The sequence below is a fragment of the Rana temporaria genome, chromosome 8, assembly GCF_905171775.1.
Source record: "Rana temporaria chromosome 8, aRanTem1.1, whole genome shotgun sequence".
Taxonomy (NCBI): domain Eukaryota; kingdom Metazoa; phylum Chordata; class Amphibia; order Anura; family Ranidae; genus Rana; species Rana temporaria.
This window is the reverse complement of record NC_053496.1, coordinates 24913471-24930413: the sequence shown is the minus strand read 5'-3', so window position 1 is coordinate 24930413 and position 16943 is coordinate 24913471. Positions and strand designations below refer to the sequence as shown.

At 44.0% G+C, this 16943-nt stretch overlaps 1 protein-coding gene across 1 annotated transcript; it reads right to left on the bottom strand.

Annotated features, from left to right (window-relative positions):
• Positions 1-3731: 3731 nt before the first annotated feature.
• Positions 3732-3986, bottom strand: LOC120910339 (cytochrome c oxidase subunit 6C-like). The gene has a single exon (XM_040322110.1). It carries the CDS (start codon positions 3969-3971, stop codon positions 3732-3734), a length of 240 nt encoding a protein of 79 aa, XP_040178044.1. The 5' UTR covers positions 3972-3986.
• Between the last annotated feature and the right edge of the window lie 12957 nt (positions 3987-16943).

Genomic DNA, 16943 nt, shown 5'->3' with positions numbered 1-16943 from the left:
CCTTTAGTGAAAGGTTTCCAAATGATAAGAGGATAAGTGAACAGATCCAGGACAGGAGTCAAGTGGGAAGTTCTATAGCGCCGCCAAACAATTTTTAGCTGAGATATTCCGGATACGACCCACGTAATAAAAGCGATGGGGGAATAACAAGTATTTGTACAGTATGTGTGCTCGATGAATGGAGTAAACATCTAATCATGTTTATTAATTGAAACCTTTCCTTCTGCTGGATCTAATAAATTGAGAACACATTAAAAGTGGAACCTTATCTGCAGCACACAGGAAATTTGTTTCTGAGCTGTCTGCTTTTCATCATTTCAAAATGAGTTCCATGGGAACCCGCAAAGTTTTATGTAATTAGATAATGGAATTCCTCAATGTTTCTTTCAACTCCGTACGCGGCGTAATCATAATAAACAGATAGGAGGAATACAGCGATATGTTATTTATTTATTTATGTTTACAAAAAGAGCCATTAATGTACGGAAGTCCCCGATGACAGATCTGTGAAGAAGACGAGAGGGAATTCTAGTCTGAGGCTTCGGGATAAGACAAGTAATTCTGGATCCGGTCACTGTCGGTTGTATTGAATACGGTAACGTTCCTGGTTTGGTTGGACCTTGAGCTAGGAGACGTGTATGCTGACCAGGCCCCATAGGAACAGAGGACCATACCATCAAATGAGATCCGATAGAAAAGGCAGGGAGATGTAGAATCCTCCTTTAACCTAATTCTTCACTAAGTTATTTTCCTTCTCATCCTCCTTTTTGATTTTTTTCAGGATTTCAATGTTTTATTTAACCGCTTGGGATCCGCGCTATGGACGAAAGACGTCCACAGCGCGGCTCCCAAGTGCCGAGTGGACGTCTTTAGACGTCCTGTTGTTGTTGTTCCCAGTGCGCGCCGCTGGGGGCGCGCAGCGGGGAAACAACGTGCCCGGCGCATCGCTCGGGAGCCGATGCGAGTGCCTGGCGGTCGTGATGTCCGCCAGACACCCGCGATCGTCGGTGAAACAGCAGAGACGTGGAGCTCTGTGTGTAAACACAGAGCTCCACGTGCTGTCAGAGGAGAGGAGACCGATCTGTGTCCCTTTACATAAGAACACAGCATCGGTCACCTCCCCCAGTCAGTCCCCTCCCCCCACACAGTAAGAACACAATGAGGGAATACATTTAACCCCTTCTTCACCCCCTAGTGTTAACCCCTTCACTGCCAGTCACATTTATACAGTAATTAGTGCATTTTTATAGCACTGATCGCTGTATAAATGTGAATGGTCCCAAAATTGTGTCAAAAGTGTCCGATGCGTCCGCCGCAATATCGCAGGCCTGACCAAAAAAAAACGCAAATCGCAGCCATTACTATTAAAAAAAAAAAAAAAAAAAAAAAATCATAAATCTATCCCCTATTTTGTAGGCGCCTCAACTTTTGCGCAAACCAATCAATATACGCTTATTGCGATTTTTTTTAACAAAAATATGTAGAAGAATACGTATCGGCCTAAACCGAGGGAATTTTTTTTTTTTTTTTTTTTAAATTGGGATATTATTATAACAAAAAGTAAAAAATATTTTTTTTCAAAATTTTCTGTTTTTTTATGTTTATAGCGCAAAAAATAAAAATCGCAGAGATGATCAAATACCACCAAAAGAAAGCTCTATTTGTGGGAAAAAAATGATAAAAATATAATTTGGGCACAGTGTTGTATGACCGCACAATTTTCATTCAAAATGCGTCAGCGCTGAAAGCTGAAAATTGGTCTGGACACGAAGGGGGTTTAAGTGCCCAGTAATGAAGTGGTTAAACGCATTTACAGAACAGTAGAAATAAGTCCAGTGGTGTTCACCTGCACTGGATATTGTAATATACAATAAGCATGTCCAGCACACGGAGCCATTCAGAATCTTCCTGGAATGTGGTGTCAGGGTCGAGTTCACCTGCTGGCGGCACTGGGGTTCACTTTGCAGGTGGCTGCAGTTCCAGTGTCCACCAGCAGATGTCTCCCAGAAGCCAGCAGGTTCTGATCAGCCACACCTGGCTCCAGCTGCCAGGTGGATATTTAAAGTTGCTTCTCCCTTCCCCCAGGGCATCACTATTCTGCCTGCTTGCCTCCTTGTTACCAGCTTGTGCCTGCAAACTTTCCTGAACCTTCCAGTGTCCTAATCCGTCCTGCACCCCTCTGCCTTGTTCCATGCCCTTGTACCCAATTGTATCCCCTTCCTTGCATCCCTGTTGCCTTTGTCTCTTATGTTGTAGATATTTAGGCAGATTCAGAGTGAGTTCCGCCGGCGTATCTGTAGATACGCCGTCGTAACTCTGAATCTACGCCGGCGTTAATTTAAGCGTATTCTGGAAACCAGATACACTTAAATTAGGCTAAGATACGAGCGGCGTAAGTCTCCTACGCCGTCGTATCTTAAAGTGTAATTTTTAGGCTGGCCGCTAGGTGGCGTTTCCGTTGAGTTCGGCGTAGAATATGTAAATGACTAGATACGCCGATTCACGAACGTACGCTTGCCCGTCGCAGTAAAGATACGCCGTTTCCCGAAGAGATACGCCGTGTAAAGATAAAGCTGCCCCTAGGAGGCGTAGTCAATGTTAAGTATGGCCATCGTTCCCGCGCCGAAATTTGAAAATTTTACCTCGTTTGCGTAAGTCGTCCGTGAATGGGGCTGGATGTAATTTACGTTCACGTCGAAACCAATACATCCTTGCGGCGTACTTTGGAGCAATGCACACTTGGATATGTACACGGACGGCGCATGAGCCGTTCGTAAAAAACGTCAATCACGTCGGGTCACGAGTAATTAACATAAAACACGCCCCCCATCCTCATTTAAATTAGGCGCGCTTACACCGGCCGCATTTAAATACGATACGCTACGCCGCCTTAAAGATGCGGCGACCTACCTGAATCTAGGTAATTGTATATAGATAGCAGTTAGGTTCATTAGTTATTCTTGTTCTTGTTTGCTGGAGTGGTTTATGTTCTCACTGGTTGATGTGTATGTTTATTGGTGTGTGTTCACTGTAAATAAATATCACTTTAATTATAAATACTTTGTTTGGTCTCAGTTATGGTGCCCACGTGTCCCGGATTGCCTGGGACTGTCCCGCAATTGACATGTCTGTCCCAGGTCCCAGGCACCTTCATTCCGGGACAATACAATGTCCCAGAATGAAATGGAGGACACAGCCACCCCCTACTAACTAATAACTACATTTCCGAAACTGGTTGCTAGGGCCAGCGCTGCCTAGAATCTTGCAACCAATCACTATTTATCCTCAGACAGTGAGGCCGGCAGCGAGGCCTGCGCCTAGCACAGCACTGCTGTCCCCATGCACCTTGGCACCTCCTCCTTCTCTGGCACCCAGTGGCAAGCAGCAGGGACTGGTGTGATCTTCACTCTCCAGCTAGTGACGCAACTCTTTTCCTTCTACGCAAGTGGCTCATGCAGAGGGAGTGACAGAAGCACTGCATCTGGTGGCAGGCTATGGGCTGCAAGCGGCACTGCATCTGGTGGCAAGTGGCACATTCACCTGACAAATAACCCGCCGTCAAATTCCCCATCAACCCTGAGACTACATTACCCCCCTCATCTTTTTTGGGGGAAGGTGAGAGAGGGGATGTGTCCCTGAATGGCGGTTTGGAAATGTGGTCACCCTAGTCTCAGTTCCTCTGTGTAGCTATGTGTCTGGTGGTCTTAGCTGCTGACCCCTGACATGTGGCCTCATTCTCCCTTAGGCCTCACACCCTGAAACACTCCAGCTTCCCTCATGGCTTCAAACTCCTTTACTGCATCGTAATTCTTATAGTAGTTGGCATACGCCCTCTTCCTTGGCTCGGCCACACCAAACTTGTACAGCGCCACAACACTCATGGAAAAGATGAAGGCTCTAACAATGTGGAATCTCAACCTTTTTCCCAGAAGGCTTCTCATCTGAGGTCTAGCCAGAAAACCCTGTGACATGATGGCGTTGTTTAGTAAACCTCCACCACAGCCGTGTCCTTCTTCAATGAGACGAGTCCGGGCAGAAGAAGACCCTCGTCCTCCTTTTTATGATTTCCTCATTCTTGCTATTACTCCATCAGATCGATCACCTTCACCAGCTGATGCTCAACGAGATGGTTATTAGAAGCAAAACTTGTTGTGGCATCTAGTGCTTCTTGCCTACCCTCCCCTTGCCTAGATCCAGAAGATAGTCAAGTAGTGTCAATTCCACTGAAATCCCATCTCCAGGCACAAAAAAAAGTTTCCCGTGCAGTGTAGGCACAACCCCACTGCGCGGGAAACCTTTTTTTTTGCTTGGAGATGGGCTTTCAGTGGAACTGACACGACTTGTCAACTACTCACAGGAAAAAAGAGATATACTTACTAGACATGTGCACAGCAAAAAATGTCGTTTATTTCTGTTTCGTTTCTGTTCGTTTATCGTGATTCGTAACGAGTCGTAATTTCGTAAGACGTTAGTTATCGTATTCGTACTCTTTAGTATATTCGTAAAACTTTTTTTTCCGTTTCCGTTTTTTTCTGTTAGTTTATTTTTCGTTGAATCGAGATTAGTATTTTCGTTATATTTTGTATTCTGCCGCGTTCGCATTTTTAAAATGATTTTATTCGTTCCTTCGTTTTTACGTTGGTTTAATCTTCGTTGTTTTGCTATTCGTATTTACATTATATTTTCCATCATGCCGCGTTCGTATTTTCGTAAGAGATATATCTTCGTTGCTTTATGATCATTCGTATTTTCGTGTCTAATTTCCTTTGATTGTAAAAACGTACTTTTGTAGATTTTATTGCATTTGTAATTCTGTTAGAATACATTTTACGTTTATTCGACACACTACTCGTCGTAATTTTGTAATTCGGATTTTACTGTGATTGACTTGACTGTCTTAGTTAGCAGTGCACACCCTGTCTAGAATGAAGTCTGATGTAGAAGAAAACTAAAATATGTCAGATATTACAAATACAAATCTAGAAATCAGATGCACTGCAGTCTAACACAGAAAAAGACACAAGGAGCCAGGAGGTAATGAGAAAGAAGCTCATTGGGGGAAGGAACAAACCTCTTCAGAGGAAAGGGACAGCGCTCAGTGGCTATTGGTCAATGTCCAGAAATATTTCAGTACTAACGAAAGCTAATTTACATTATTTCGTATTTTCGTTGTTTTCATTTCCGTTTTCTGAAGATTCGTATTTTATTTTTCGTTAGTTTTGATCTTAGTTTTTTATTCTTTGTTCGGCATTTCGGTTGTTTTCTTTTCGGTCTTCGAATATTAGTAAGTTTGCATTTTCGTTCATTTTGTTTTTCGTAATAATTTTTTTTTTTGGGTTCGGTATTTTCATTGTTTCTATGTTTTCGTTTCTTTCTTCTTTCGTATCTTCGTTGTTTTCCATATTCGTTATTTTGAAAATATCGTTATTCGTTATTAATTGCGCTAAACCGTTCGTTCATTCGTATGTTAACGAATCAACTAAAATAACGAAAATTGACAGAAAACGTATTCGTAACGAATAAAAATTGCACATGTCTAATACTTACCTAATTCTCCGATACTCCCAGCATAGGACCGGTCCAGCACCCCCACACTCCAGTGGTCTTGAGATGTGGATTGTTCCTGGCGTCATCAAGCACAGAGCAGGCTCCATAGACCAGGAACAGTCAACCGCTGGACCATGTGGGAATGCTGTTTTCCAGAGGCATGGAGGATCGAGTGAGTATTAGCTTTCTCTTTACCCCTGGACAAAACCAGCAGATGACCCATGCAGTGCATGCACAGCCCCACCACACGGGAAAAAATATTTTTGCCCAAAATTGGGCTTTAAAACCAAGCAGGCAGAAACAAATGCAGAGTGTGTTTCTATGGACTTGGCTGATGGTGTAGTTAAAATACTGTCTATGTGAATCCGTACATTGTAAAACAACCCGTTCAATTTAAAATAGAAATGCAAGGCAAAATGTTTGTGTGTGTGTGTCTATATAGATATATATATATATATATATATATATATATATATATATATATATATACATACACACACACTATATCGAAAGTATTGGGACGCCTGCCTTTACACGCACAAGAACTTTAATGGCATGCCAGTCTTAGTCCAAAGGGTTCAGTATTGAGTTGGTCCACCCTTTGCAGCTATAACAACTCCAACTCTCCTGGGAAGACTGTCCACAAGGTTTAGGAGTGTGTCTATGGGAATGTTTGACCATTCTTCCAGAAGCGCATTTGTGAGGTCAGGCACTAATGTTGGATGAGATGGCCTAGCTCGCAGTCTCCCCTCTAATTTATCCCAAAGGTGTTCTATCGGGTTGAGCTCAGGTCTCTGTGCAGGTCAGTCAAGTTCCTCCAACCCCAAACTTGCTCATCCATGTCTTTATGGACCTAGTATCCACTGGTATATAGAAACAGACTAGCCATCTGTCACCCATACTGCAGGGAATGTTGATCATTCCTTATATTGTGGGTTTGATCACATGCTTCCAGTTCACCTAAATAACCTGAAGATAATGGCATATCTCCTCCCTGTGCTTCTCTCATATATTGGCTAGGAATCATCACCTGATTAAATGACTGTTTGTTGAAAGGTTTGAATATTACCAGTGTGGATCACAACAGGTATGTCATGTCCTCTGGTGGTGCTTTTTTGACTTTAAGCTATGCAGTAATCTGAACCAGTGGTTTGGAAACGGTATAAGCTTATGTTTATTCATTTGTATGATACCGTATTTCTTTTTAGTATCTATTAACAAGCATCTACTCCGGTTGGACACCCTCTAGTGCATGGGTCTTCAAACTACAGCCCTCCAGTTGTTCAGGAACTACAATTTCCATCATGTCTAGTCATGTCTGTGAATTTCAGTGTGTTACAATGCCTCATGGGATGTGTAGTTTGTGTAGATGTGTAGTTTATTTATTTTCTTACACTTTTTGCAACCATTTCTAAATGTTTATAAATACACCCATGTGAGACAATTGCTAATGTGTGATATTTTTCTGATATTTGTTTTTTGTTTGTTTTATCAGTATTTTCAACACTCTTTTCCTGAGGAAGCCTGTCGAAACATGTTGAATTAATAAGCATGCTGAAGGAATGTGTTGCCCATGTGTGATGTTTAACAATACACAGTTGTACAAATGTTTTTGAATCAACTTTTGTGAATTAAATAAAATTTGTTACCTTTTTAAATATACCTTGTGTAACTACATGTCCACTACCCAGTCCTGCATTGTCTCTACATATTTTACTTTCTAAATTGGGATATTGGTGCTCTTAATTTTCCTGATTTGGGACTGTCCACATAATACACTGGATATGTATACATGTGCATCTCATAAAATTAAAATATCATCAAAAAGTTAATTTATTTCAGTAATTCAATTCAAAAAGTGAAACTTTTTGAATTGAATGTTAACATTTTTTTTACATAATAATGTAAATATATTTAATATAATAATATAAATAATATAAAAATGTTAAATAGCTGCATTACACACAGAGGCCCAGATTCTTGTAGAATCACCTATCTTTCGGCGGGCGTAGCGCACCTGAGATACACTACGCCGCCGTAACTTAGAGCGGCATGTCCCGTATTCTCAAAGAACTTGCGCTTTAAGTTACGCCGGCGTAGTGTAACTGGGCCGGCGTAAGCCCGCCTAATTCAAATGTGGAAGTGGTGGGCGTGTTTTATGGAAATTAATTGTGACACCACGTAATGCTCAGTATCACGTCGAATTTTCAAATTAAATTGCGCCCGCTCAATGCCTAGTCGACGTGAACAAGCCACTAGACAGATTCGAGTAGCTGGGGAAGTGTGTATGCCACTTGGCTTCCTGGAGTGTGAATCCGGCGAACTGTTCGTGGGCAGGAGCAGCTAACTAAACCAGTGTTTTTTAACCCCTTTTCAGTGAAAACACCTTTTAAAATTATGGACAATCTCAAGGCACCCTTCCAAATTATGGACAGTCTTGAGGCACCCTCCCAAATTATGAATAGTCTTGATGCACCCTCCCAAATTATGGACAGTCTTGATGCACCCTCCCAAATTATGAACAGTCTTGATGCACCCTCCCAAATTATGGACAGTCTTGATGCACCCTCCCAAATTATAAACAGTCTTGATGCACCCTCCCAAATTATGGACAGTCTTGAGGCACCCTTCCAAATTATGGACAGTCTTGAGGCACCCTTTACAAATTATGGACAGTCTTGATGCACCCTCCCAAATTATGGACAGTCTTGAGGCACCCTCCCAAATTATGGACAGTCTTGAGGCACCCTCCCAAATTATGGACAGTCTTGAGGCACCCTTCCAAATTATGGACAGTCTTGAGGCACCCTTCCAAATTATGGACAGTCTTGAGGCACCCTTCCAAATTATGGACAGTCTTGATGCACCCTTTCCAAATTATGGACAGTCTTGATGTACCATCCAAAATTATGGACAGTCTTGAGGCACCCTCCCAAATTATGGACAGTCTTGAGGCACCCTGCCAAATTATGGACAGTCTTCAGGCACCCTTCCAAATTATGAACAGTCTTGAGGCACCCCATCCTAAAATGTTAAAACATATTCTAATGGTTTTACACAATGCAGCAACATCCACCTCTAATGTAGGACACCTGACATTAGAGGCGCAAGTTGGTACTGACTAGTATTCCAATGTTTATCTTCTTCCTCAGTTTTTCTCCATCACCCAGCTAATGAGACCCCGAAACTTATGGAGAGGGGCAGGGGGGAATCAAACAAGAATGCTATGCAGGTGCTCAACATCCTCCTTATCAACTGATGTTGTCATTAGCAGGTCAGCAGCTAGAACACAGGTGTCAAACACAAGGCCCACGGGCTGAATTCGGCCCTCCCTGCCATTTCATGTGGCCCTCGCACCTCTCCTACCCTCCTCTAGTCCTGTTCCAGACCCTTACTTTCTGCTTTCAAGCAATACATCCAGCTTCTTCCCAGCAGCAGCATAAGCAAAGGGGGTACACTGTGATGTAAGGGAGAGTGAAGGACTCAATTTCTTATGGTGGTGTGGCTCTTGACATCTAATATAAAGGGGAGGCCGCAGGGCCGGCCCTACCATGGGACCCGATGGTACCATTGTACCAGGCAGCACTTTCAGGGGGGCAGCAAATTGCCGAACGCACGCCATCCCATTCCGCCAACTCCGCTCTCCACTCCACTGTGGGGCTAATTGCCACTCGACCGCTCCTCCCGTTCTGCTCTCCGCTCCACTGTGGGGTTAATTGCATGTATAGAGCCATGATAGGTCCACTTTAGTTATCATGATATAAAATAATGGATGTGGGGGCATTTTGGTGGGCGTAATTTTTTTGGGGGGGGGGGGGCAGCATTTAATTCTTGGTACCAGGCAGCACAATGTCTTGGGCCGGAACTGGGGGAGGGGATGCGCTAGACATCTAATCTTACAGATACAACCGGCTCTTTTGCGGGCAATCATAATGCTGATGCGGCCCACGATGAAATAGAGTTTGACACCCCTGAGCTAGAAGGTCGTCATGGTGCACAATGAAAACCCGTGACTTTTGTGTAACTAAAAAGTGGGATTCATCCACCTGCCACCTTGGATACAATTTTTATGCAATTTTTAGGCATTTTGGTGAGGCACCCCTGATGAAACCTCAAGGCACATTGGTTGGAAAAGTCGGAACTAAACTGTGTGTATTGCTTAAGCACAGAGGGAGCTTGCTGCAGTAAGGCAGTTACAAATAATCCTTGCAACCATGTGGAACCACTGCGACTCGTTTCTGACACAATGACTAAGTTCTGTTTTTCAGATTCACTCAAAACGGCCAACAACGGCAAAGCAACCACCATTAATAACAAGTGCAGTTATCACCGGGATGGTTTCATTAAATCATTCAGCTTAACAAATACCGCTGATTTGTGTGCGTGACAGCACAAAAAAAAAAGGTTGATCTAATGTCATTGTCACAGCAGCCAGTCAAAAGAATTTTTGCCATTCTAAGACCCAGGTGGCAGAGCAGCCCCTTGAAGGAGTGGAGTTTTGTGTTCTGCCAAGTCACTTCTCGTGTGGACATCTATCAGCCGTGGCACAGACAAGGACTGTATCAGGGGAAATCTAATTTGGGAGGTTGTGAATGCCTCAAAGTCATTGCCCCCTGGCTCACCTCCAATAAGCCACTAAAAATCAGACCTAGTAAGACTCACTCTGCGAACAGTGAAATATGGAGTGCCTTCTATGGAATGCTACATTTGTTGTGAAGGTTTAATAAATGATTTAAAAACATCTGCAGATGTTCTAAATCTATCCCTTCTTTTTTTTTTTCCGAGACGTTCGTTTTCTGTGAGCTTTTATTGGCGTTGGGGTGTCGGTACAGCTATCTGACATTTCTCTGCAGGAAGAGTAGTAAAGGGAAGAAATGGGAAGATTTATAGTGTATGTTTGTTCCCCCAGGGCGCTCTGCAAATCTCATATGTAGTAGGTGGAAATTCGGAGTTCACATAGTGCCTGACTGTAAAGAACACAAGGTTATACAGAATAATACACAACCTGCATTGCTGGGCTGATTGGGCTGCTTGCATAAGCACCGTGTGAGTTCTTTTTACAGCCAATCAGAGTCTTCCTTTCATTTTATAAACAGGAATCAGAGTCTTCCTTTCATTTTATAACCAGGATTAAAGATATGTTAGAGGTACCCTTAGAAAAAAAATACGTGCTGACAGATAGGGAGAAGCATATATGACATACAGAGCATACCTTCAGTTCTGCTCAGGGGCAGACTGACAACGTATGGGGCCCCTGGGCAATAGAAGATCATGGGGCCCCCTGTGTCCCCACCCACACTCAAGCCACACCTACACAGGGAGACACGGGGGGGGGGCACACAGGGGGACACTGGAGGGGGAGCACACAGGGGCACACTGGGGGGAAGCACACAGGGGGAAACTGGGGGGAAGCACACAGGGGGACACTGGGGGGAGCACACAGGTGGACATTGGGGGGAGCACACAGGGGGACATTGGGGGGAGAGCACAATGGGGGACACTGGATGGGGTGAGCACAATAGGGGACACTGGTGGGGGAGGGAGCACACAGGGGGACACTGGAGGGAGCACACAGGGGGACACTGTGGGGGTGGGGGGACCAGGAGAGTTTCATGGGCCTTCGTGCGGTCATGTTGGGGCCCGGGTCCCATACACCCTCCCTCCCTCCGATCACGGCCATGGTGTCCCAGCCATAGGTGTGCGCAGCCTTTTGCATTAGGGTGTGCACCTCAAAGCTCCAACACATATATGCGTGTGATATATTTACTGGCCTCTTCCCCGCTCTCCATCCTGAAACAATGGGGGGGTGGGACCAGGAGAGCTCACAGGGGGACCTGGGCAGCAGAAAGAAGAGTAACAGAGACAGGAGGGGTGGCAGGGTGGCATATATTGGTACCGATCCCTTGTATTTTCCTCCTGGGGCAACTGAATGTCAGCCAGAGGGAAAGGAGGAGAAGTCTACAGAAAATGTAGACCGGTTTTACTAAATTACACCCCCGCCGCCCCTCCTGCCCAGGTTCTGGGGGTCAGCAAGGAAGGACCGCAGTCACCTGCCCACGATCGATGGGTAGATTGCGATTGATGGGTTGCCATGTCCATGATTAGGGTGTGCCCAGGCACACCTGGCACACCCCTTGCGCACGCCTATGGTCCCAGCTTCACTTACCCGATGCCTCTAATAATACCGCTAGCGGTGCGCTGCTCCCTGCCGTCCCCTCCTCTCTTCTCGTCCATCCCAGGTGATGTCACGACGCATACAGTACAAGCACCTGGGTGGATGGGAGGGAAGGAGGGGCTGGCGGGGAGTAGCGCCCTGTTAGCACGCTTTTTATCGGCATTATTACAGCCACTTCAAGTGGCCTCTCATGGGGCTGGGTCCGGGCCCCTAATGGCCTTGGGCCATAGTTATACCACTTGCACTACATAATTGGTGGTAAATATTAAAGACCAAATCCAGAAAACTTGAAAAAACATCCCTTGCAGTGGAGCTGGGCCCTCATTAGAAGGTTTATTTGCTCATTTACATCTAGGGTTTTATTTTATTTTTATCTACAGTATGCGGAAAAATACAACTTTAAAGTGGTATTAAAGGTTACACTTTTTTTTAAAATAACAAACAAATCATACGTACCTCCACTGTGCAGTTCTTTTTGCACAGAGTGGCCCCGATCGTCCTCTTCTGGGGTTTCCACGGCGGCTCTCGCGGCTCCTCCCCGAAATAGGTAACCCCCTATGGAAAGCTCTCTCCCAAAGGGGGTTACCTTGCTGACGCGCTCTCGTGCCATACACTCGGCGTGCATAGCCGCAGAGTGTATGACTCGGCCCCCCCCCCCGGTGCTCCCGTCATTGGGTTTGATTGACAGCAGCGGGAGCCAATGGCTGCGCTGCTATCAATCTATCCAATGAAGAGCCTAGAAGCAGTGGAGAGAGTGACGCGGGATCGCGCCCACTAAAATTCGAAGCTCAGGTAAGTAAAACGGAGGGGGGCTGGAGGGAGGATGCATTAAGGATGCATTACAGTGTAAAAACGCAAAGGTTTACAACCCCTTTAAGTGATGTCCCAAGGTGGGATAATGCCTCGTACACATAGCCAGACTTTTGACCGTGCAAAATTCCGCCGTGAGACGGTCGGAAGTTTGACGGACAAAAATCGAACAGGTTCTCTATCTAAGGCCTGTCGGACTTCCGACGAAAAAAGTCTGATGGAGGCTACACACGGTTGGTCTTTCTGAGAAAAAAAGCCAGTCTGACTTTTTTTCTCGAAAAAGTCCGGCCATGTGTACGAGGCATTAAGGGCACAGTGGTGATCAGAGTCAAATACTCATGATTTTTTTGGTGTATGGGACTGCACTATTCACGAAGACTGGATTTATCATATTTTATGGACTTTGTTGAAAGATGGACTCACGGTGATTGATATATATATATATTTGTTATTATATAAATGTGAAAAATAATTCCATGCCAACCTACTATTACAATATGATTGTGAAAAATGAAGTGCATACATTTCTATAAAAATATATAAAAATAATATATAAATAAATAAATATATATATAAATAAAATATAAAATAACTTCAGGGATATTTAAATATACTAATAAGCTGTGTTAGTTTCATCGCCTGAAACCGACTAAAACATTTTAGTCTACTAACTTAAAGGGGTTGTAAAGGTTCGTCTTTTATTTCCTAAATAGGTTCCTTTAAGCTAGTGCATTGTTGGTTCACTTACATTTTCCTTCGATTTCCCTTTTAAATGTTTTTTTTTCTTTGTTTTCTTTGTCTGAATTTCTCACTTTCTGTTCCTCCTCAGTAAAGTGTTCTGGCTGACTAACCCCCAGCCAGATGATGGCGGAAAGCTTACTGAGGAGGAACAGGAAGTGAGAAATTCAGACAAAGAAAAAAAACATTTAGAAGAGGAATCAAAGGAAAAGATAAGTGAACAATGCACTAGCTTAAAGCAACCTATTTAGAAAATAAATAACAACCCTTTAATACCATTTTAGGCCCGTATTTTCAGAGGACTTCTGACGGTGCAGCGCCATGTACGCCGTTGTAAGTCCTAATCCGAGCCGTCGTATCTATGCGCCTGATTCTTAGAATCAGTTACGCATAGATATCCATTAGATCCGACAGGCATAAGTCTCTTACGCCGTCGGATCGTAACTGCAATTTTCCGCTGGCCGCTAGGGGCGTGTAAGCTGATTTACGCGTTGAAATATGTAAATTAGCTAGATACACGAATTCCCGAACGTACGCGCGGCCGACGCAGTAAATTTACGCCGTTTACGTTAGGCTTTTCCTGGCGTATTGTTGCCCCTGCTATATGGTGGCATACTGTAAGTGTGGCGCAACAATGTTAAGTATGGCCATCGTTCCCGCGTTGAAATTTGAAAAAGTTACGTCGTTTGCATAAGTCGTCCGTGAATGGGGCTGGACATCATTTACGTTCACGTCGAAACCAATGACATCCTTGCGGCGTACTATGGAGCAATGCACACTGGGAAATTCCACGGACGGCGCATGCGCCGTTCGGGAAAAACGTCAATCACGTCGGGTCACAGTAGATTTACATAAAACACGCCCCCCTGATCCAAATTTGAATTAGGCGGGCTTACGCCGGCCGATTTGCGCTACGCCGCCGCAACTTACGGAGCAAGTGCTTTGAGAATACAGCACTTGCCCGTCTAAGTTGCGGAGGTGTAACGTAAATCGGATACGTTACACCCGGGCAAAGATACGCAAATGTACCTGAATCTGGCACTTAGTCTACTAAAATACAACTAAAACTAAAACAATTGAGATGACTAGAATATGACTAAAACTAAAAAAGACTAATGCCTTGTACACACGATTGGAATTTCCGATGGCCTAAAATCCGATGGAATTCCGTTCAAGCTGTCTTGCATACACACTGTCAGACCAAATTTCCGAACGTCCAAAACGCGGTGACGTAAAACACTACGACGAGCCGAGAAAAGTTCAATGCTTCCGAGCATGCGTCGACTTGATCCTGAGCATGCGTGGGTTTTCTCTCCGTCGGAGTTGCACACAGACGATAGGAATTTCCTATCGTTTTTTTTTTCCATCGTAAAAAAATTAAACATGTTCTATTTCTAAACACTGATGGAAAAAAGTCCGATGGGGCCCACACACGATCGGAATTTCCGATAAAAAAAGTCCATCTGACCTTTTTCATCGCAAATTCCGATCGCCTGTACGCAGCATAAAACTCATAACCAGATTTATGTAGCTTTACGCCGCCGTATCAGTAGATACGCCGACGTAACTCTGAATCTACGCCGTCCTAAATTTAAGCGTATTCTGGAAACCAGATACGCTTAAATTAGGCTAAGATACGAGCAACGTAAGTCTCCTTCGCCGTCGTATCTTAGGGTGCAATATTTACGCTGGCCGCTAGGTGGCGCTTCCGTTGAGTTTGGCGTAGAATATGCAAATGACTAGATACGCCGATTCAGAAACGTACGTGCGCCCGGCGCATTTTTTTTACGTCGTTTACGTACGTCTTTTTCCAGGGTAAAGTTAGTCGAACAAATAGCTGGCCTAGTCAATGTTAAGTATGGCCCTCGTTCCCGCGTCAAAATTTGAAATTTTTACGTCGTTTGTGAACTCGTCCGTGAATGGGGCTGGACGTAATTTACGTTCACGTCGAAACCAATACGTCCTTGCGGCGTACTTTGGAGCAATGCACACTGGGATATGTACACGGACGGCGCATTGGGCCGTTCGTAAAAAACGTCAATCACGTCGGGTCACCAATCATTTACATAAAACACGCCCCCTCATCCTCATTTGAATTAGGCGCGCTTACGCCGGCCGTTTTTATGCTACGCCGTCGTAACTTAGGAGGCAAGTGCTTTGTGAATACAGCACTTGCCTCTCTGACTTACGGCGGCGTAGCGTAAATACGCCGCCTCAAAGATGCGCCCGGCTACCTGAATCTAGCTATAAAACTAAATTGAAATTTGACGTCAAAATTAACACTGCTGGTAAGAATAATAAAATCATCACGTTCACAAATTTATCTTAAAAAAACCCCCTCCCTTTTTTAAAAAATAATCAAAAAAATAATTTAACCATTTGACGACTGCCGCATGTATATGTACGTACCTGTACGTCCCTGCCTTTCCGCGGGTCGGGGGTCCAATCGGGACCCCCCCGCTACATGCGGCGGTCGGATACCCGCGGGGAGCGATCCGGGACGAGGGCGCGGCTATTCGTTAATAGCCGCCCCGTCGCGATCGCTCCCCGGAGCTGAAGAACGGGGAGAGCCGTATGTAAACACAGCTTCCCCGTGCTTCACTGTGGCGGCTGCATCGATCGTGTCATCCCTTTTATAGGGAGACTTGATCGATGACGTCAGACCTACAGCCACACCCCCCTACAGTTGTAAACACACACTAGGTGAACCCTAACTCCTACAGCGCCCCCTGTGGTTAACTCCCAAACTGCAACTGTCATTTTCACAATAAACAATGCAATTTAAATACATTTTTTGCTGTGAAAATGACAATGGTCCCAAAAATGTGTCAAAATTGTCCGAAGTGTCCGCCATAATGCTGCAGTCACGAAAAAATATCTCTGATCGCAGCCAATAGTAGTAAAAAAAATAAAAATAATAAAACTATCCCCTATTTTGTAAACACTATAAATTTTGCGCAAACCAACCGATAAACGCTTATTGCGTTTTTTTTTACCAAAAATAGGTAGAAGAATACGTATCGGCCTAAACTGAGGAAAAATATGTTTTTTATATATGTTTTTGGGGGATATTTATTATAGCAAAAAGTAAAAAATATTGCATTTTTTTCAAAATTGTCGCTCTATTTTTGTTTATAGCGCAAAAAATAAAAACCGCAGAGGTGATCAAATACCACCAAAAGAAAGCTCTATTTGTGGGAAAAAAAACGACGTTAATTTTGTTTGGGAGTCACGTCGCACGACCGCGCAATTGTCTGTTAAAGCGACGCAGTGCCGAATTGTAAAAACGCCTTTGGGCATTTAGCAGCATATTGGTCCGGGGCTTAAGTGGTTAATAAAAGTTGCAGAAAGAAACAAAAAACAGGTTAAAATAATGGGAAAGTGCGAAACCCCTTTATTGGAGACCACTAAAATAAAACGTCATAACAATCGATGGACAAACGCTATACAACAATACAGGAGTCATTAGTTCCATTTTGCAGCTATTGTAAAGTCCCTACAGGAATTTTAATTTATGAAGAGAAAGAGCTTGGAGAAAGAAGTGAGATCAAGAAACACGAGGAATCCATTTGAGTAACATTAGGAAGAGCTGAAACAAGAAGGAAAAAAAAAAAGAAGATCCCTAGAGACTTACTTGGGCAAAATACTAGCACCAAGCATTACACGAATAACA

What these genes read in the sequence shown, in the direction of transcription:
- LOC120910339 (XM_040322110.1), bottom strand. Translation starts at nt 3,971, where the DNA reads ATGTCACAGGGTTTTCTGGCTAGACCTCAGATGAGAAGCCTTCTGGGA.